At 40.4% G+C, this 22,165-nt stretch overlaps 2 protein-coding genes across 19 annotated transcripts in view; one reads left to right on the plus strand and one right to left on the minus strand.

Moving 5' to 3' along the window:
• Window positions 1-4,637: 4,637 nt before the first annotated feature.
• On the minus strand, window positions 4,638-8,606 carry LOC116074485. Its single transcript, XM_031347047.1, has 3 exons — window positions 8,366-8,606; window positions 8,094-8,306; window positions 4,638-7,525 (listed from the first exon to the last, which is right to left on the minus strand). The coding sequence occupies exons 1-3, from the start codon at window positions 8,604-8,606 to the stop codon at window positions 6,876-6,878; spliced, it is 1,104 nt and encodes a 367-aa protein (XP_031202907.1). The 3' UTR covers window positions 4,638-6,875.
• Kcnh8 (potassium voltage-gated channel subfamily H member 8) overlaps window positions 8,143-22,165 on the plus strand; it is a 413,545-nt gene continuing 399,522 nt past the window's right edge. For all 18 annotated transcript variants that reach the window (XR_004112587.1, XR_004112585.1, XR_004112584.1 and 15 more), the window contains exon 1: window positions 8,143-8,728. Coding sequence is in view for 3 of the 18 variants with exons in the window: in XM_031348795.1 (XP_031204655.1) it covers window positions 8,653-8,728 (76 nt within the window). In the remaining 15 variants the exon portion in view is untranslated. The remainder of the gene's footprint in view (window positions 8,729-22,165) is intronic.

Raw genomic sequence — 22,165 nt, forward strand, 5'->3', positions numbered from 1 at the left:
AACCCCCTCTGTCACTCGGAAGCTGAGAGGATCGTGTCCCTGCTGCCCTGCGTCTCCCCTGGGAGTCCAAAAGTATCTCTTGAAACAATAACATAAAAACCTCATGAGAAATATAGATCATTAATAAAATATATGTTACCTGAAAAACAAAATAAAACAAAACAAAACAAAAACCATAATCCTCATCATAAACAATTGGGAAATATAACTGACTTCATTCTAATAATTGCATCACTCATATTATTTAGTATTTGTAAGTTTTAATCCAAGTGTAAATCACTTAGGAAATAGAAACACTGCTTTATGAGTGTGGAACAGAGCTCACTGCAATATCCACATGTCTAGTATTATGCAGTTCATTTAGTTTAATAGGCATCACACCAGTGAATGGGGCTTCTTTATTCAAGTATTTTTGTCTTTATAAAGTGGAAGCCTGGTCAGACTGGGATGGGATCTTGAGGTTGTAAGAACAGTAAAACAGAGAGTCTTGACACTGAGAGAATTTGGAGCTGGAGGGATGGCTCAGTTGTAGAGTGTTCATTATTTACAGTGTCCATACAGCATAAGGACCTGAATTTGAATACACAAAACTCACAAACAAAAGCCAACATGGCAGTACATGCCTGTACTCTTAGCACTGTGGGTAGAATAGTAGAGACAAGAGAATTCTTGGGCTCACTGGCTAGCCAGCCCATCCAAATTAGGAGGTTCCAGGTTCACTGAGAGTTATAGAACCTAGAGATGAGGTAGAGAGCAATTGACGATCATATTAATGGGATCTCTCATTGCACACACATGTGCACACATAAAAAGTTGAATGTGTATACACATACATGCACAGACACACACATACAAGATAGATAGATAGATGGATAGATAGATAGATAGATAGATAGATAGATAGATAGACAAGGAGAATATAATTAATAGCAAACCCTCTTTATTTAATAATTTGAAGAGTGGGATTTGTGTGTTGTCTGGAAATAACAACAAGCTGGCAGAGTAACAAGAAGGTAATACAATTTGACAACTCAGTAGTTGCTTTTAGTTCAGACTTCTAGAGTCTAACACTGGGCATTGCTTTAGACATGCTTAAGTACAATACAATTTTTGAAAAAAATGTGGGTTTTTTTTTGTGACAGTTATCTCAATCCTATGTTCACAACAAAGCTCAAAGCATGACTATATCACAACAATGTACATGTTACTTCTTCCATAAAAGTGGGTTCTATAGATTGACTGAAAAAAAATGCTCAAGACAAGGATGGAAGGAGAATGACTTAAATCAGCATAAGAGTCTGGGGGAGTCAGGTGTGGCTTACTCTACAGAGAGTACAGGTCACAAGGCTGTTAACCTCATCCATTCTAGCCTTTTGGGCAAAAAAACAAAAACAAAAACAAAAAACCAAAAAAACAAGTTATACATCTTTTATTATTACTATTATTGCTTTCTTTATTTACATGTCATATCATATCTCCTTTCCCAGTTTCCCCTCTGAATAAAATAAAAAAATAAAAAACAAAAACAAACAAAAAAACCATGTTCCCTCCCTCCTCCCCCTTGCTCACCAACCCATCCTCTTTCACTTTCTGGCCCTGTCATTCCCCTATACTAGGGCATAAACCCTTCACAGGGTCAAGAGCCTCTCCACCCATTGATTACTGACTAGGCCATACTCTGCTACATATGCAGCTGGAGTCATTAGTCCCACCATGTGTACTCTTTGGTTGGTGGTTTAGTCCCTGGGAGCTCTGAGGGTACTAGTTAGTTCATATTGTTGTTCATCCTAAGGGACTGCAAACCCTTCAGCTCCTTGAGTCCTTTCTGTAGCTCCTTCATTGGGGACCCTGTACTCAGTCCAATGGATGGCTGTGAGCCTCTACTTGGTACTGTCAGAGCCTCTCAGGAGACAGCTATATCAGGCTCCTATCAGCCAGCACTTGCCAGCATCCACAATAGTGTCTTTTTTGTTGAAGAGACAACCCTGTTTGTTTACTATTTCTGCTTTTCCTAGTACTTATCTATGAGCACAAGGACCTCATGCCCTCTACAAACTTGAATCACAACCCTTTCCTTTTACATTTCCCAATCAGATATGGAGGTAAATGATCAAAATATCCCTTTAATTCCAATTTTAGGGGAAACCAATAGAGAACATTTACCTTTCCCTTATCACATGCACATTTAGGACATCTATCAATGAGGAAATCAAGAGACTGGAGAGCAAAGTGAATAATAAATGGATGATGATGACAGTGTCCACACTTCTTACACAGAAACACCTGTGCTAGGCTAATTCTATTCACATTCACTCATTGCTCATCTATCAAACATTGCTTAGTAGATCCTATGTACTAGATAGACTTACAAGCTTAGGGCTTGATACAAAAAGAGAAGAGAAGAGAAGAGAAGAGAAGAGAAGAGAAGAGAAGAGAAGAGAAGAGAAGAGAAGAGAAGAGAAGAACCAGATGAACTAATAACCATTGGTCTAGTTGACATAATAATTATAACTAATATTTAACTTCTCCCCCATACAATTTTGCTTCCACAATGCACTAAAGACTATGTATGCCACTAGGAATACACCAGGGAACAGACAGTGGAAATTGAGATAATTACTTTATTTGTGTTGCCTTGTTCATCACCCAACATCTGCTTTGTGAAAGTGTGTCCATATCATCTCCATCTAACTCAGCAAAAGCAAGTTGCTTAAAGGTGCACAGGCAAACACAGCTTAGATGTTATACAAGTGAGGGGTGGATGGTGGGCAAATTAAGTGTTAGGAGGTGAGGTCAGTGTAATCACATGCAGAGTCACAGAAGAATACTGTAAACTGAGGGTCTTCCTAGGAGGAATATTTTATTTTTCCTGAGCATAAAATTTGATGGTGATAAAAATGGGGAAGATAGATTATTCCATGAGGAGTTGGATGATCTGTGTGGGGGAATGCTTTGAGGAAGACAAAACTAAGTCATCCAATCATTTTCAAGGTGTTCTATGGCTTCCCTCAAGATATGGTAAAGAACCTTAAATGAGGGTTATTCATGGATGGAGAAACTGGGTGATATTGGGGATGCAGTCACTAAATAAACAGGAGTTCAAAGACCCTGTGCAGCTGGATATAGTGGCATGCACTTGTAGTCCCAGCATTGAAGGTAGAAGCAGAAATAAGAAATTCAAGTTCTTCCTTGGCTACCTTAGAAGTTCAAAGATAGCCTAAGTTGCATAAGACTTAGTTTCAAAGGACAGAGATGAGAAAAAAACCAAACTAACAAAATGATTCAATTCATATTCAGAATTAAGATGCAGAATGTCTCCTTGGGATGTAGTCAAGGTGGCAGATAGAGGAGGCAGAGTGACAGCAATCCCACAGGTAGACTCTGGAAACACAGGAGACTCTAGAGTTTTGAATTCAAGTCTGGAAAGTGCATGCCTGGTGGAGACACAACAGCTGACATATGGCATTCAGTAACCCTACTTATAGAATCTATGAACGGCAGAATAGTTCTTGAAAGAAGGGGATTTTAAAAATGTGAACAGGAAAGGCTTATCTCTCCCAAACAAGAAGATATAATGTCTTAGAAAAGTGTGGCACAGAATATTTAATAATTAATTGACAGTATTGAGGATAGCAAAAACAAAAACAACAGAGCAAAACAAAACAAACACCAAGAAATATTTGAACTGAGTATGCTGATTTCTTTAGAAAATTAAGTTATTACAGACTTAAAAGAATGATAGAGTGGTTAAATAAACCAGGTTATAGAAGCTTGATATGGAAATGGCAGAAAATAAAGTCTTCATGTGAAGTAGTTTCTTTTTAAGGGAACCTTTATCTGAAGGAAAGATGAAAGATTACACCAGTCAAAAAAGGAGATTCTCCATGATCATGGAGGCTGGGGTTTTAAGGACATTAGGGCAGGAATGAGCAAAGACAGAGAGTGAAGCTGTAGGTATAGGGCAAAGAAACTAGGATAGATTCTCAAAGTAACTTATGAAAGTGCTGTTGGCTCTGTGATACTTGTTTTTATGCAAGGTCTCTTAGTCTAACCTGGGCTTGAACTCATGACCCTCCTGCCTCAGCCTTCCATGTACTGGGATTACAGATATGAGCTAACACAGATAAAGAGCCATCAATCTCTATCTGAAAAGAACTCTTTATGGGATAATAAGAAAGAAAATAGGTAGGGAAACTAGTAATGTTGAAGACAAAGACTGGACAAGTTGGGTAAAATTATAACCTCTGAGAGGTTAGGAAATTGAGAATAATTACCATAGAATTCCCATGACTGATGATTTCTAGACATGTTAAAATTATTCCTCTTTTTATTGGCTTTATAAGTCAACTAATGTATTGAATTATGATAGTTCTATATGTGTGTGTGTGAAGTATGAAGATATGAAACTTTCATAGAATATATATCATCATCATCATACTTTACTCATATATACATGCAAATATGCAACTGTCATAATTCAATTATATATATACATATGTATATATATATATATATATATATATATATATATATATATATAGTCATACTTCACTCATGCTCACCATCTGCTATACACACCTTTCCCATGCATCCAGCTTCTATTTGAGACCTGAGCAAATGGATAAGAGCAGAAGAAACATAAGAGGTAGAGATGCCATACTACTGAGCTTCCTGTGACAGGATGCTTTCAAAAGGCCATTATGATGAGATTTGATTTCCATTCTTTAAGTAGGCTCAGCATTGTGGATTAGGAGTGAGGCTTGGAATGTGACTTGGTTCTGTGACTGAACTCTTATGAAATTGTTTAAGAATTGTGGATGCTATTAGATATTCTTGTACATCCAAGAACTCACTACCCAACAAGTGCCTCAGGTTCATTAGCTAACTTTTTAAAATGAAGGTATTTACAAATAAGCCAAAGTCATAGTCTTCTATATTTATTGAGTCTTTCCAGTAATTTAGTAACAACTATGTCTGCTTTTCACAATTAACTCACTGACTTATGCAAAATTATGAATAGGTGGTTGTTTTGTCAGCAGATTTCCAAGTCGGTTCACATCTAGCCCAAAGCTGGAGGCTTGCTCCTTTTTCCAGTTTTGTTCAGTATTGGACGCCAGCACATTAGGATGGTGACATTCACATTCAGGATGACTCTCCCCATGTTGCTTAATCTAGAACTGCCCTAACACACACACACACACACACACACACACACACACACACACACATTCACACATGCACAGGTGACTCCCTAACTCACTAGTGGCATTTCTTAAGCTAACCAAGAGGATTACAGGTGACTCCCTAACTCACTAGTGGCATTTCTTAAGCTAACCAAGAGGACTACTAAGATTAACCACCACTGTTGCTATAATTTACCTTTGTACAGAGCCCAAATATATGGTCCCTTTCTTTCCCCTCCCCCTTTCTCTCTTTCTGTCTCCCTCAGCGATTTATGATCAATGAGCTCTTCAAACAAGTCACACATGTAACTGCTTGATAGAAACAGAAAACAGATGTGTGACCTTCCAGGTGGTTTTTCCGGTCAAAGATGGCAATGGAAGCCTCTGTTTAAGGTTGTGCAACTAAAAGGTGCTGACTTTCTTTTACCCTGGGTTGTTGTATTAGGAGTATGTGGTGCTTAGTCTTTATTTTCAACTTGACTGCGTTTGGCTTGCCTCTGAGGGTATTTCCAGACCATTAACTGAGAAGAGAGGACCTACTTTTAGTGTGAGAGCATCACCATATGGGCTAGGGCCTCAGCCAAAATATAACAAGAAAGGGAACAGTGTGTGATTTTCTTGGGGAGACATGTAACCTACAACAGACCAAACTACTTTACCCTAGTCTATCTTAGTGAACTCTGGCAGTTGTATCTTGAAGAAGTTTAGTTAGCCTTGACAAGCATTAAGGAAAGCTGTGTCCCTGCAGGCAAATCCAGCTTGCAAGATATTATTTGTGTTTGAATTCAGGGAATTTGGTGTAGGGAATTATGACCTTTTCATAAGGGCTGTAGATTGTGTATATTGTGGGGCCACAGAGAAAGTTCTGAATCCCTGCAGTAGAGAAGGATGTGCAATAAAGTGAATTTTTGTTCTTTTGGTCCATCAGCAAAGAATTTTCCTTTAAGGAAAAGATAAAGTTTAAAACGGTTGCCTGTCAGGACACATTTCTGTCTTTGATTTGAAGGTGACAAAATACAATTAACAGGGCCCAGCGTGCTTAGCCTCCCGTGGCAGTTAGGTTTTAATAGGGTAATTAGGCCTTTGGTGCTACACTTAGCAGGAATACCAGTGGGTGTTTGAGCTTAGCTTAGAGATCCTGGAACTCAAGACCAAAGATAAAAGATGTCTTCACGAGAAAGACATCCTGGTAGGAAAAGGAAACAAGAGGCACTGTGGTCTATTTACCAAGTTCAGTTTGGTGGGAGGCTGGGATTGAAGGTGAGTTAAAGGCAGGGAGGTTGTGACTAGCACTAGCCTTGACTTGTTCTGGATCCTGGAGGAAAGACTAAATTATGAGATGGTACATATCTGGCTTCTCTTGCCAGGGAACCCAAATGGCCTTTTGAGTTTCCGTTACTAAGCCCCGGAATGGTTTCTTTCTAGCAAGCCAGGCCAGACTAAAGAGAAAAAAAGTTGTCGTTTTCGTGTTCAGGCACACTTATATTGGCTTACACATACATTTCGTGCTTAGCTTCAAGACACTTCTCACTCTTCCATTGGCAGAAGCAGCCTGAGTTTTCTTGGGCGCCAGGAACCGCCCAAGCACAAGCAGAGCAGGGACTCCCCCATTTCTCTCTCTCCTGGCTCCGCCCAAGAGGGAGCCAGCAGAACTCAGCTGTGTGGAGAGGGGGTGGGAGGGCAACCAAACAGCTAGGTTTCCCCGCAAGGAACTGGCTCCATACAGAACGGGTGAGGGAGAGGAGCATCGCGGATCAGCAGCGGTAACCGAAAGAAAAAGGGACTCACAGCCAGAGGCTTAGAAGGTGGCCACCCACCCGGAATCCCCGGCCCTCCCGCTCCAGCGTGTGTGGGCGGATCTGGACTCTCAACACAAAGGGAATCCTCGGCAGCAGGAAGTGCATCACGAATAAAGGGGACCAGGGGCGGGGACAAGAAGCCTCCTCCTTTCCCTCTCCACCCCGCCCTCCCGGAACCCAGGACCACAGCGAGGAAACCCCTAGAGTACCCAGGATCCCCTGGGATTTGAGCCAAGAGCCTCCACCAGATGTTTTGGGGCTGCTTGCACCTGCTGCCACGCCCGGATCCTGGAGGAGGGGACCCAGCGGTTGCTGCAGCACCGCAGACACCTGTTGGCGTTTCCCTCCTTCCTTTCCGGGTGCAGCAGCACCTGGGCTTCTGTTTGTTCTCTCCTGTGCTCTTAACTTTCCGTTTCCCCCTTGCTAGGGCTTCAGGAGAACCAGGGCTCCGCACGTCCCTTTGCCCTCTCGCAGGGATGCACCCTAGGTTTGGGTGGTTTCCTTTCACAGAATGTAGGTGGAGAGGGAGTCCCCTCCTGAGCCCTAGGGAAAGGGACAGAGAGACCGCTTTTAGTTTTTCTGAAATACCTGCAGTTCCTGGCGCCCGGCCAGTCCAGGGGCTGAGGGTGGGGTTGGGAAACCCTTACCACGGGGGAGAGGGGATCACATTGAAACTGTTTTTACACGAAGAAAACAACAAAACAAAACAAAACAAAAACTCTCTTGTTACTTCCATGTATTTTATAAATCAATAAAAATAGCAAACTTTTCTAGAAACGCTCTATGCATGTTTCATGGGAGAGTGGGAAACCATTATCCATTTAAGAGGGTTTCCCCCCTTTTAGTTTTGGTGGTTGGGGGACAGCAATATGAATTTGGCAAGCGAGTGTGCCTGAATTTCTTTTCAGAGCTAAGAAAAAAGAGTTTATAAAACCTTATACCTGAAGAGACCCTGGAAGCGGAGTGGCAGGCACTCAGCTGACTTGGAGCTGGGGATGGCAGGTGCACCGGAAGGGGGACACCTCCCTCTGGAGCCCCAGGCTGCCTTTGCTACCTAGGACACCACAGTGGGGTACCTCCCCCTCCCAAGTTCTAGGCGGAGGCGGGTTACCTGCGGCGACCTGTCTCCTCCTCTCCACGACACCACACCCACGGGACTCCGGTCTCCCGGGAGAGGGACAGAGCTGGAACAAAGGGGTCTTTGTTCCCGGCTCCTGGGGGGCGGGAGTTGCTCTGGCTCGCTTTTCTCTGTTCCTCAGCGTCCCTGGGGGTACTCGAGGCTTTGCGCCGCAGTCTCCCCAGATGGAGCGCCGTCCTCCACGACCTTAGAGAGCGGGTCAGGGCGCGGCGCCCCGGGCCACCGTGGGCTCTCGAAGGCTCTACGGAGAGACCCAGGGGGTGTCGGTGCAGAAGGAGGAGGGAAAGGAGGAGGAAGCCTGAAACGAGGCGGGTTCAGAGCTCTAATCGCGGCTGCTCTGGTCACGGTGCAGCGGCTGGGGAATAGCTCCTTCTGCTGCCCCCCCTTCTTTGCCCGGCCCCATCCTCTGCACGCCTGGCCCCCCGCCCCTGCCGTCATCACGCTCCTGGTGGCTTCTTCCAGCTTGGCACTTTCCAACAGAGCCATTCTTGTGGACAAACTTTGATGGAGAATTTCACACAGCGCTGGAAAAATGCCGGTTATGAAAGGATTACTGGCGCCACAGAACACCTTCCTGGACACTATTGCCACCCGTTTCGACGGAACACGTAAGTAGGGCTTGCCGGAGTTGCCTGTTTCCCTAGGATGGTTTTCTCTTCGACTTTAGCTCTCTCTCCTCTTGTTTCCATCCGCGCAATAATTTGCCTTCTTATCAGGGTCTACAGGGTATCTTTTAGTGGAGAAAGGAAACAAAATAAAACAAGATCCCCTCCAACACACACACACACACACACACACACACACACACACACACACACAATCATAAAAGCACTTGGTATTGGTTTAGTTGGATCACTTGATTGCCTAGATCTGGAACACAGGAGCGCAGGTCTGAAAATGATCGACAATTCGCGGTGGGACCTGTACTGTGCAGTACCTTATGTAGCTTGGTGCAGGGCGAGGTGCTGTGCACTTTATTTTTCTAGAGTTCTGACACTGCCCGCGTTAGAGTTCGGAGGTTTTCCAGACTCCTATGATTTTTCATTCGAGTTTAAGAAATCCTGAATAGACTCATGCAGGCCAGGTGTGAGAGCTGTCCATAGACTTTTCTGAGTGTTGGAAGTCACTCAGAATATCGCCTCTTAAGGCTGCAATTACCTTAACACTCGAGGAAAGACGATTGAGGAAGGAGTTGAACACTGTGAAGACTGACTCGACCACAGGAAAAGTTTCAGAGTCTCTTGAAGTGAAATAGTATAGAATATCTGACTTCTTGAAAAAAGAAAAAATCTGAGTGCAGATACAGTGTTTTGTGCATTTTTGGAAATAGCCCGGGATCTTTCAGGACCACGGTCAGATCCTCTCTTCCAGGCTTCTTGTTCTGGAGCCTGCGGATCTTGTAATTGGTTATAGCTCTGTCCTTAAGAAATGTTGGCAGTAGGTCCCACCAGGATACCCACATCTTCAATATAGAAAGTTTCTGTGTGCTCTTGTCCCTTTTCCTGTCTGTTTCATAAGACTCATATAGACTCATTCATTCTAAAAGCTTTCTCAGCAGTTCAGGAGGTCTCTATTTTATACTGTGACCGTGCATCTCTTGGAGCCTGTATGAGATTTAACATCTTCCACTTCCACACAGACTGTCTGGATGCACAGACTCCTCTGAAAGGATGGGATACGAGGTTTTAATCTTTTGGAAGAGTTGGGCAAGTTTTACTTCCCAGAAAGGTGAAGTACTCTTTGATTTTTGTTTGGGTTTTGTTTTTTAATCCAACCAGCCTCGTCAAGGCTAGTTGTGGCTATTTGCTCACTTTTTTCTTTTTCTTTTTTCTTTTCTTTTTTTTTTTTTTTTTTTTGTAGCTGTTCTTTTAAAATACTCTTTAGAGGTACCTAGTCTTTACCTTTTCGTATTGTGTTTTATTAGATGATAATAAGAAAAATTATTCTGGCACTAGTTCAAGTACTGTCCACTGACACACCTTCATAATCAACACTACTGATTCTAACTGCTCTAAAGGTGATAAACTGCTAAAATTAACATCACTGTTTCTAGCTGCTATAACTGGGATCTGTGAAGAGCAGTTCTGAACAGATGATGGCTCTTAAAGTTGAACATTCCAAACCAAGATCATCTAAACATTGGTTCTGAGTATATGTCTTGAAGGTGAGGGATTAGAAAATACTGATTGGCAAATGTCATTGTCATTTAAAGTTGAGTGGATGACAGTGTGCAGCGAATCATCCCAACAGAACCCTGGGAACCACCTCAGAGTGACATTTGGATTTCAGTTGCTAATCAAATAGGCTGTAGTATGAGAATTCGGCCCTTTTCTGACTCTCATGATAAGCAGAAGTGTACGTGTAGAGAAATGGAGGTGTGTGTGTGTGTGTGTGTGTGTGTGTGTGTGTGAATCACTCTATTCTACACATTCTTGTTAAAGAATAGAAGCTTAGAAAAATTTAAATCCTTACTTTAGAAGCTCATCATATACCAAAATTATCTATCTATCTATCTATCTGATTTTATATATATATATATATATATATATATTTGGTGACCATACCTGATCTGTGCTCCCATAGTCTTGAGGATTTCTGGAGAGATTCAGGGTGCATGAAACCACAGTATTTCCAAGTAAGGAGTAACATAAACATTGACAGTGGCAAGATTTTGTTTACAATGTTTAATGACTATTTCTTCTCTCAAGAAACTCTGTTACAAAAAGATTGCTAGTTTCTTATTTAATTTTTTAATTAAACTGCAGAATAACTTAAATAATCTGAAACTTAAGTAAATTCTCAGTCATAGAATTTGCTAAATGTAGAATTGTGGAAATATCACTCTTCCAGTTAAAGGTTTAGTTGAACTTATTATGTCGTTTTCTTGTTGATACAATTTTATTAACTAGTACTAGCCTTCCTTGAAACTTTTCCAATAAACATTCTATTTTCTCTTGATACATTCATAAAAGTAATTTACTTTCTTTCAAAAGACAAAGCTATATGCAAGTTTTAAAGTATCAAAATTTTAATTGCCACCTCTGCAATTAAAAAATGTACTGAAAATTTTATATTGTTGTTTGATTCTGTGTACACTGTTGACTCTCTTCATTTCTACTTCATTTCTGGGGTATGTTTTATGGGCATTCTCATATAGGTTTTACTCTTTTTGTTAATTGGATACTTTATTTATTTATATTTCAAATATTATCCCCTTTCCAGGTTTCCCCTCCACAATACCCCAATCCCATTCCCCTTTTCCCCACTTCTATGAGAAGGCTCTACCCACCCACCCACCCACCCACCCACTCACCCACTCCCACCTCACTGCCCTGGCATTTCCCTACACAAGGGCATCCAGCCTTCAGAGGACCAAGGGCCTTTCCTCACATTGATGCAAGATAAGGCCATCCTCTGTTATATATGCAGCTGGAGCCATTGGTCCCTCCAGGTCTACTCTTTGGTCAGTAGTTTAGTCCCTGGGAACTCTGGGGAGAGTGGTTTTATTCCTATTTTGAACAATTGTAATAAAAATAAAAGAGAAAAAAGTCCTGCCAAACTTTCCCTTTCTAACCTAAACAACACACAGATATTTTTATTATTTACCTCTACTGATTTACTACCAAGATTAAAAACATTGGAAAAACTCAGGGCATCAGATAACGGTCTCCCCAGTGGAAAAATAATAAATGTGCTCCATCCAGACATCTCCAGCATAATCCTATACATTTACAGTATGCCAGGACAACAGAAAAGAAGTTAGTTTTTTATCACCTATTGCTACTCTACTGATCTGTACTATCAAATTCTCTTTTTTGTATATGTAATTTGTAAACATTTTTGGAAGCAAATACTACTTATGTAAAATTATAACTAACATATACTTATTGAAACATCTTCTAGATTATTTAAATGAAGTATAATGAGATAGAGACCAAAAATCCTCCAGCTGGTGAATCCATATACTTATGTAACATGACCAAAAGATTTATGGAGAAAAAATTAGTTACAATAATTTATTTGATTCATTTCATGGATGAATGCTTCTCACTTAAAGCACATAGGCATATATGACTATCATCATACCCAGCATATAGCTCATATTTACATAGCTACTTTGACTATGTCTAGTGCATTGTAACCTGTCTGAATAAATATTGGCTTTAACTACATTAATATTATCATACATACTAAAGCAAAAATAATAAAAACATTTAAGAATATATTTAGAAAAAATCTAGTGTGGCATAAATACCATCTGATGAAAGCTTATATTCCTTTTTTGGGAAGTATAAACGTGTGTCAATTTCAAACATGATGGTACATTAGCCTACATTTTGCATACTTATTTAAATTTGAATAGAATGCTTCTTTCTCTATGTGGTTACTAAGACAAATTGTACCCCAATGTACCCCATCAATATGGTGGTACCCAACATCTTCAAAACAAAGGTGGTACTCATTAATAGTTGTATATGTTTTGTATATGCTTATGTAGCATGACCAAAAGATTTAAAGAAATTTATTAAAGTTAAAATTCTTTCTGTGTGGATGCAATTTTTATGTGGAGTTTGTTGTTGTGTTGCTGTTATTTTAAGTTCTTCATGTTAGAGGCATGGGAAGAAACACAGTGCACCTAGTGGTGCCAAGGGCAGAGTACATTAGGGCAAAAGCCAGTGCAACTCCCCCTAAGCCTTTGCTGGGTTGTGGTTTGGAGAATGTCAACAGAGGCTGATAAAAAGCAAGACTTTATTATGTGTGAGCCAGTCTATAAAGCTTGTGTGAATACACTTGGAGACACGTCCCGGCACTCTACTTACTGAAGCTTGCAAAGATTTGTGTTCATTGGTATTGCTTTGGTTTTTGGTTTTTTTTATTTTTTTTACCTGCTATTGATATAGATTTTGTATTCCTCCTATCTATGCTTAGGAACTCAGCATCCTATGTTAGTGTTCTATTTCTGTGTAATAATCAGCACAACAAGGAGATGTTCGCCATCTCCCCTTTGTAGTTGGGATGTCTAAGCATGGGTCAGCTGGGTCCTCTTCTATTAGGCCAGCAAGGCCATAAGCAAGTTGTCAGCTGTACCTGTGGTCTCATCTAAGGTCCCGGGTCCTCTTCTGTCCTAAAACAATGGTTGACAGACTTGTATATTTATAACTGTGGTCCCTAGTTTTCTTTCCAGCTGTCAACTAGGCACTCTTCTCAACAGCTAGCGCCTCCAAGAGGCATTACTGCTCCTTAGCCTCTCCCATGCATGATCTCATAAGAGAACATCTTATTTCTCCAAGATCAGCCAGGGGGGTCTTTTGGAGAAGTTCCCTTAAGTCTGGACCCTTCAAGGTAATCTCCTTTCTGATGAACTCAAGGTCAGCTCACTACTTACCTTAATTATATCCTTGACCTATGCCTCATCTGCATACTCATGTGTCCAATCCACATTCCAGGGAAGGGGTGTATATGTATAGGTCAGACTGATAGGATCCACGTAGAAATTCTTTCTATCACAGCCGGTATCTCTTTACCACTGTACTAGCCTACTGAGCCACACACCTGCTGTTCCATAAAGCAGGTTTTTGGGCACTTTCTAATAGAGTGTGCAGGATACCATACTGACTTTACATCTGAAACCATCAGGAACAGAAGGTCTAACTTATGCGGGATTTTTCTCTCACATCTGGCAGTGGCATATGCATGAAGCAGCCTAGGACATGGCGGTAAGCTTTTCCCTCCTCCTCCTCTCATGCAGACTCAATGTGAGAGATGGGGAAACAATTTTGAAAATGAGTCTCAAGTCTCCTGGGCAAAAAGAGGATGCTCCAATCCCCCTTTAGAGCTGGAGGTATTAGTACTTGGGCCTCTGCTGGATATGGAGCCGGATGTGAGTCATCTGGAAGGAGTGGCACTGAAGGACAGTCTGCACGTTTTAAGGTGACAGGGCTGTTTTTACCATGTTAGTGTGGATGAACTCTGGGGAAGGTGCTTTCCTCTGGAGCGTCTTCCTCCCTCCTGGCTCTCTGTTTCAGATTCAAGAAACTCCACAAGAACAAACCCCTGTTGTTGTTGTTGTTGTTGTTGTTGTTGTTGTTTTTGAGGGAAAACTGGGAAAGGAGAAATCATATGACATGTAAATAAAGAAAATATCTAATAAAAAAAAGATTGAAATGAAAAAAAAAAAAAACCTCCACAAGGTACATTCTGGGTTTCAGGATAGTTGTACTAAACAGAATTATATTTTAAATTTAAACTTATCAGAGAGATGGAGGAAGAGAGGGAGAAGGAAAGAGATGGGGAAGAGGGAGGAAGAAATGGTAAGACACCGTACATTGCTTCTCTTTTGGCTTTGTTCTTCACCTTCAAAAGAACTGTTTTAGACAATCTCATAGCATTTGCTGTACTGAACAAGGTATTTGAACTACAAAAACTAGATTTGTGTCTTTATCAGAAATTCATTGAAAAAAAGTTCAAATAATTAAAGAGTTGTATAGTCTTTAAAGAATGCCATCAGATAACTTTATTTTGACATCATTATAACAAAAACCAATGTATATCTAGTACGTTAAGGCATTGTGCCCACACTTCTTTTAGCCTCGGCATTTGACTTTACTTTCAGGCCAACAGCCATGGCAGCAGACACTTCGTCAATGAGCTTCACAGAGAATGGAAGCCTGTGTGTACATGTGTGGGGCTCTAGGTTATCTTTTTCTGAGATATCCTAGATTGATATACTTCTGGGAAGAGCATATGCTCCATGGAGAAAGAAATCTCACCCCTCGTCTCATCTTTCTGATCATGTTTAATGGACATTGTCTATATACGAAGCCATTGGGATAAATCAAGCTTGTCTTTTTTCTCAAAGGGGGCAATAATACGTCGAAACAAACTGTTACAGTACAGGTCAGAGAGGGCTGAGAGTATTAGTTAGGCCGAGAAGTCTTCATTCGATAAGTAACACCCAAGTAGGAATGCTAATGTACCATAGCTTCCAAGCCCACTCTATTGATTTGGCCAGTTTTTGAACCGTGTACTGTTGACATTAAGGTGGGGTTTGGGGGAAAATACAGACCTTAAAGAACAAAAGGGGCAAGATAGAGGTTGCTGGATGATGGAAAACAGACCACTTATGGCAAGTCTCTAAATCCTTAGTGCCCATCACAACCTAATAATATCTCTCTGCTTGGTTATGAACCCCATAGACTGCTGTGCTCATTTTCTGAGAGAAGTCTGTTTCCCCAGGGAATTAGCTTTCTGTTAGAAGAAGGTGTTGATTTCTGGCTCTATAGTTGACTATTCTCCTCCTCCTGGGTCATTCACCCCTGAGTTCTACTATAGAATTTTGCCTGTGGTGGAGAAAAAAGAGTGCAGGTCTGCTGGAATTCATTCCTGGTGACTCTGATGGCAGGTGTACTAGCATGCAGTCCCTGGATGCCTACTGGAGAAAAGCCACAGTTAAAAGGCAGAGGCTTACAACTGCTGCATAGGGCACAGTTCATCTATACTGTACATTGGCTGACAACCATCCAGATTCTAAGTTTTTAATCCATTTTGGTTTAGTAGAGACACAAAAACAAAAACAAAAATACCAGGTAAGACTATAATTTTTCCTATGGCAACATTCAACTTTTCAAATTTGGCAACTGGAGCAACTGAAGAGTTTTCTCAGGAATTTAAATGATCAGATATAGTTCTGAAATTGAAAATTCTCTGGAAGATAGATCATGCATTCTTTTGCTGCTGTTAATGCAGCTATCTGACTCCCTTAAGTCCCCCAGAATTCACTTGTCCCCAAATAAACTAATGATCTTCTCTAATACATCGGATATGTTTGTCTTGTCTCCTGGCCCTGTTCTTAGCAATACCATCCACCCAACTCTTCATTTTAGAGAGTTAAGTTAGCCTTCAGTGCCCAATATGTAATTGCTTTACTACAAAAATATCCCAGTTTGGCCCCTCATGTCTAGTCACTCTTCATTGCTCCTGTGTTAATTTGAGTCCTCCTTCACAATCATGAACTTAGTCTAACTGAACTCCAAGGACCGTGGTCTCTTTGGCCATTCCTGCATAATCAGATTCCCTTATACCCAGAGTGACTTCTATTAAGAATAACATGAGCACTTAATTGTGTCTGTTAGCTTTGTACTAACCCTTGGAAGATGCTTCTACAGGATAATTCAAGCTACCCCTCCTCTCCAGGTTGCAGACCTGAGACTTAATATGAGCATACAGCTCAACCAAACCTTGGTGACTTAAAGCTAAATATGCTCTCTGTGAACCTCAAGACCCACCTCTGAGAAAGCTCTAAGAGTACCAAGGGGCCTCCCTCTGCTATAAAAAGAACCTGTTCTCTCCAATCAGCTCTTCTAAGCATTCATAGACCCACCTCTGAGAAAGCTCTAAGAGTACCAAGGGGCCTCCCTCTGCTATAAAAAGAACCTGTTCTTCTCTCTGATTAGCTCTTCTAAGCATTCATAGTTCAGCACCCAGCTATAAACTCTTGGAAGGCCTGGCTTGCCCCATTTCTTGGACTTGCAATAGAGCCTTTGTTCTACACTTACTTGTTTAAGTGAAAGAATCTGAAATTCCTTGAAGAACACCATCACATTTTAGACACATCTACTTGTCATCAGTAGGAAGTAGTCTTCTTTTACTTAGGAGTCTGGGATTATATCAGTGTGAAATGATTCTCTAGGATAGATCCAAGAGAAACTTGTTTATTGTTGTGTCTACATGGATGCTGTGCAAGTCCTCATCTGTCTATTCTGACCACAACCCAAAGCCTTGTGAGATAGAAGGCAACTCCTTCTTTTTAAGTTAAAGTTATAAAATGCAAGCTTAGAATTCTACCACATTTCATGAGCCAGTGATGCATCTATGCAGGCACACTACTATAATATGTGTGTATAGAACATGCACACATATAGACACTGGGTGCTCGGTGCTGTCACTTCTAGGCTCTATGTCATTCTATCTCTGTCTCTTTAATTTTAGCCATTTCTCATCCACATGCTGTTCCTTTTCTTCTACTAGATTACGCTTCAGGTACTTGTCTCTCAAAGGCTGTTTTAAGTTGGTATTTAAGACTCGCATTTAGAAGTACTAAATGTATTCACTGTGTAAAGCAGCTTTGCTCATCAAAGACAATCTACTGTCCATTTAAAAACTATCTACTTTCTTTGGGATTTTGATGCATTGAATTTGCTGATGTACTGACTTTAGGATATCCTTGTGATTTTTTTTTTTATTGTGAAGCTAATCTCCCTGTGAAGATATTCTGATTCTCATAGCTTTTTATAGTGACATCATTTGTATTTTTATTTTGTAAGACTCTTATAAAGAAAATTCTTCTACCTATTTTCCGTTTGCTTTTATGAGAAAGAATTATACTTTCCTGTATGCAGTAACATATCTTAGCAAAAACCATTTTGCTTTTCTCCACAGTGAATTTACAAGACAAAATAAGCATGCTTGGTTCTCTAGCTCTCAAATATAATCCCAAGTGCTTTTCTTTGTTCTTCCAGAGTTTCTTTTGTTCTATTAGGTCTTCTGGACAGAGGTCTTTATTGTACTTGTCATCCAAATGAGCTTCCTGTTTCAGTTATTGAACTAAAGAAACTGGAGATGAGAACACTTATCAGTCTAGCCATTTTATTTGTTTTGCTGGAGAGAGGGATCTATCTAAGTGTTTCAGCTGCGGGGAGTGTTGAGGAGCCAGGTTGTATGATAGTATATTTTAGGGGGGTTGCAATGCCCCTTTTTGCTTCCAAATATCTACAATGTTTTCTATGCACACTTTAGCCCATATAGCTCCCGAATAAAAGACACGGAGACCTGGTATTTTTATTAACAAACTGTGGGTACTATGCTTTTCAGGTTCTGAGGTATTCTAACCCAAGTAGGCTCTTAATACCCAGATAAATGCCATAGAGTCTTGCTCTAGCTTGCTCTGTTCCATGTGTGTCCTCATTGGGAACTCCCTTGAGGAATTCTCCTATGCCTGAGCTTCTGGGCACCTTCTTCTGCCTCCACCTGCCTCATGGGTCTTTTTCTCTTGAAGCCTTACCTGCCTCATGGCCAACTCCTTCTCCTGGTTCTTCCCCCTTGGACTCCTGGTCAGGATCAGAAGTCCAGCTTTTCTCTCCCCTCTGCCCAGACATCAGTCTTTTTATTAACTGGTCAGAGATAATTGGGGAGCCTTCTTTACACCACATTGATACAGAAACTTCTTCAATATTCATGACAATGCCTGTGCTCTGACTGTAACTAGATCTCAGAGAACAGAAACCAGCATCTGAATATACAAAGCACAAGATCTTCCTTCGGAAAGGTTGAGAAAGTCCTCAAATTTGCTACTGGGGTTATTTCTTCCATGGAAAGAATGACTTAGAAGATAAACTTGCTTATACTTTTAACTTTAACACATAGGTAAATACTTCTGCTGTGACTCCATGATGGTGGAAGGGCATTAAGGTCTGTAAGACAGAGCTTTCTTGTTATAATTTAGACTGCTGTGGGTTAAGTTATAGCTCAGTTATTTGAAAATAATTATTCAGCAACCATCTCTTGACAAGTCCATGGCTCTCAATTTTAGGTAACTTATTTAATAAATACCTAGTGTCTTTGTCTATGTGTACAGTGCTCACATCCTCAGCAGAATGTTGTCCTCTTCCTTATAAGACCAGCTTGTTTGAGGATATTAATAAGTGTCTAGCATTTATATAGAGTTTCAGTCTTTTTCTTAAGGTTTATTTATTTATTATATGTAAGTACACTGTAGCTGTCTTCAGACACTCCAGAAGATGGTGTCAGATCTCCTTATGGATGATTGTGAGCCACCATGTGGTTGCTGGGATTTGAACTCAGGACTCATGGAAGAGCAGTCGGTGCTCTTAACCACTGAACCCTGTTATTGAATTCTTTACACTGTAAAATACATAATACTTTCTTGGATACATGAATATCACAGCCCTCCTATGTTAATTGTTTTTTTTAACTTTAATATGGACAGATTAATCCGTGTTTCTCTTAAGCTTTATAGAGTTCTGCGTCACACTCTGTCATTTTGCATTCTGAAATCTCCTTAAGTGCATATCTTATGTAACAACTGTGCTTTTACTTGCCATATTTGACTCTTCTCCCCTGGGAGATTAAGTTCTGTAATCTCATTTGCTTTGTTGGAGGTAAGGATCAAAATATGTTTCCTATCCAAATTTTACAGCTATTCTTTTCTGAGATGACAGGTTTATCACATTCTGTCTTCCTCTGTTTTTAAACTCCTGTTAAAGTTCACCAACTTTTCCCCCTATATGTTATATGCTGTTATTTTTTCTCAACTTGATACAAGGGAGAATCATCTGTGTGAAGGGAATCCTCAATTGATAAACCATCTCCACAAGAGTAGCCTGTAGGTAAGTCTCTGTGGTTATTGTCATAATTAATTATTAGTATGGGAGAGCCTAGACTGCTACTATAGATGGTTCTATCCCTGGGCAGATAGCCCAAGAAGGAATGAGAAAGCAGGCTAAGGTAGCCATGAAGAGCAAGTCCTTCAGTATGTAGTATTTTCTCTGAGACTTCAAACTCTACTGCTTATCCTTGCCCTGACTTCCTTTGGTGATAGACAGTCATTGAGATGTGGAAGCCAAGTGAACCTTTCCCTTCTCAAGAGGTTCCTGCTCAGTGTTTCATCACAGCAGCAGCAGCAGCAGCAGCAGCAGCAGCAGCAGCAGCAGCAGCAGCAGCAGCAGCAGCAGCAACAAAAATCAAACTAGAAGATTGGTGTCATACCTGTAGTTACAGAAATGTTGGACAATGTCTAAAAATTCCCCTTTAAATTTTCCCCTTGAATATTACTTGTCTAATTGTTTTTAAATAATTGTTTAAATAAGTCTAACTTCTAAATATAGAAGTCAACAAGAGCTTAATATGAGATTATCTAGTTGAAAAAATTGTCATGTTTTAATGGAATATTCTTGGGAAAAATGAAGTGTTTATGATATTGAAATTCCTAGTCAAGAACTTTCTGAGTATTTCTAATGTTTTGGGAGAGTTTCAACAAAATTGTTACAAATTGCCTGCTTATTTTATTCCTGGAAATGATATCATTGGGACTGAGGAGATGGCTCAGTCAGTGAAATACTTTCTGTGTGAGCCTGAAGACCTGAGTTATCCCTAGCATCTACATGAAAAGCTGGACCTGGTGGCTCACAACTAAATTCAGATATTTTTGTGGAGGCAGGGCATGGTGGTGTTGTTCGAAACAGTCAGTTGCTGGTGCTGGCTAGTCAGCCAATCTAGTCTAATTTGAAGTTCCAGGTCCCAATGAGGGACCCAGCTTCAAAACCAATGTGATTCGCTCCTGAAAAATGATATGCAAGGCTGATCTCGGACTTCCACATGTACACACACACAGGAAGGTGCACACATTCAGACATGTGCACATGCACACACACACACACATACACACATACACAAACACACACACAAACACACAATTTATCTTTATAATTGCATCTCTAAGCAAAATCTTTTCTTCAATGGTTGTTTTCAAATTAATCATGCTTATTTCTAGAATATTATTGATTTCTATACTTTACTTTTATTTTTATCTTAATCAGGCAAATTAATGATGCTCTAAATTATTGAGGTCATAAATTTACAGTTTCTTTCTTAGGTTTCTATGTTAAAAAACAATATAACTTCAAATAATAAGTTTCTTGAGTTCATATTTCCTGGTTTATAATTCCTCCCTTCCTTTCCTCAAATTTTCTCTATTGACTAAACAACTGTTTTAAGATGCATGTTGAAACATAGTGAGCAGAAAGGAAACCATTTTCGCTCCTAAATTTAATGAAAGTTATTTCAATTTTTAAAGCAAATATACATATTGTCTAGCTTTTAAATATTTTATTACATACCAATGTTTTATTAAGACACTTTGTCTATTAAAAATGATGAATTCACGAAGTTCTTAAGCAAATGGATGGAACTAGAAGATATCATCCTTAGTGAGGTAACCCAATCACAAAAGAACACACATGGTATACACTCACTGAGTTTGTCACCAAACTCAGACACTATTGTGGCTGTCATCAACTACTTACTGACAGGAGCCTGATATAGCTGTCTCCTGAGAGGCTCTGACAGTACCCGACTAATACAGAAGTAGAGGCTCACAGCCATCCATTGGACTGAGCACAGGGTCCACAATGGAGGAGCTAGAGAAAGGACCCAAGGAGCAGAAGGGATTTACAGCCCTATAGGAGGAACAACAATTGAACCAACCAGTACCCCCACACCTCCCAGGGACTAAACCACCAACCAAAGAGTACACATGGAGGGACCCATGGCTCCAGCTGCATATGTAGCAGAGGATGATGTTGTGGGACATCAGTGAGAGGAGAAGCCCTTGGTCTTGTGAAGGCTCCATGCCCCAGTGTAGGGGATGCCAGAACAGGGAAGCTGGAGTGGGTGGGTTAATGAGCAAGGGGAAGGGGGATAGGATAAGGGGTGAGTTTCAGAGGGGAAATGAGGAAAGGCTATAAAATTTGAAATGTAAATATATAAAATATCTAATAAAAAATTCAACATCCTCTAAAAAAGTAGTATGTCCCTTAATAAAAAAGGACATTTTGTCAAGTATTTCCATTTTGTAAGACCTTTTATAAATTGTCTTCTGTAATCTATCAGAGAAAATCTCTTCTTTACTCTCAATACAAATGTGCCACTATTGCGCTCTTGGATATACTGTGCCTTGTTGGCCACTGTCATGCTTCAAAAGGTTTGCAGTTGCGTAGGTTTATTCATTGCTTTTCTCTCTTGGCAATTTGCTGTTGGTGATATTTTTTAAAGTTATTTTATTCAGTACTTGTACTGGCTGGTTTTGTGTGTCAACTTGACACAGGGTGGAGTTATCACAGAGAAGGGAGCTTCAGTTAGGGAAGTGCCTCCATGAGACCCAGCTGTGGGACATTTTCTCAGTTAGTGATCAAGCGGGTAGGGCCCCTTGTGGGTGGTGCCATCCCTGGGCTGGAAGTCTTGGGTTCTAT

Source organism: Mastomys coucha, unplaced genomic scaffold, assembly GCF_008632895.1.
Source record: "Mastomys coucha isolate ucsf_1 unplaced genomic scaffold, UCSF_Mcou_1 pScaffold3, whole genome shotgun sequence".
Classification (NCBI taxonomy): domain Eukaryota; kingdom Metazoa; phylum Chordata; class Mammalia; order Rodentia; family Muridae; genus Mastomys; species Mastomys coucha.

Bases quoted from the DNA above. Each gene is read 5' to 3' on its own strand.
- LOC116074485 (XM_031347047.1), bottom strand. From the start codon at position 8,606: ATGGCTCTGTTGGAAAGTGCCAAGCTGGAAGAAGCCACCAGGAGCGTG. The intron at 8,307-8,365 runs GTAGAGCCTTCG...CCGCTCTCTAAG, and splicing joins GACACCCCCTGGGTCTCTCC to GTCGTGGAGGACGGCGCTCC. The intron at 7,526-8,093 runs GTAACCCGCCTC...CCCTTTCCCTAG, and splicing joins GAGGAGACAGGTCGCCGCAG to GGCTCAGGAGGGGACTCCCT.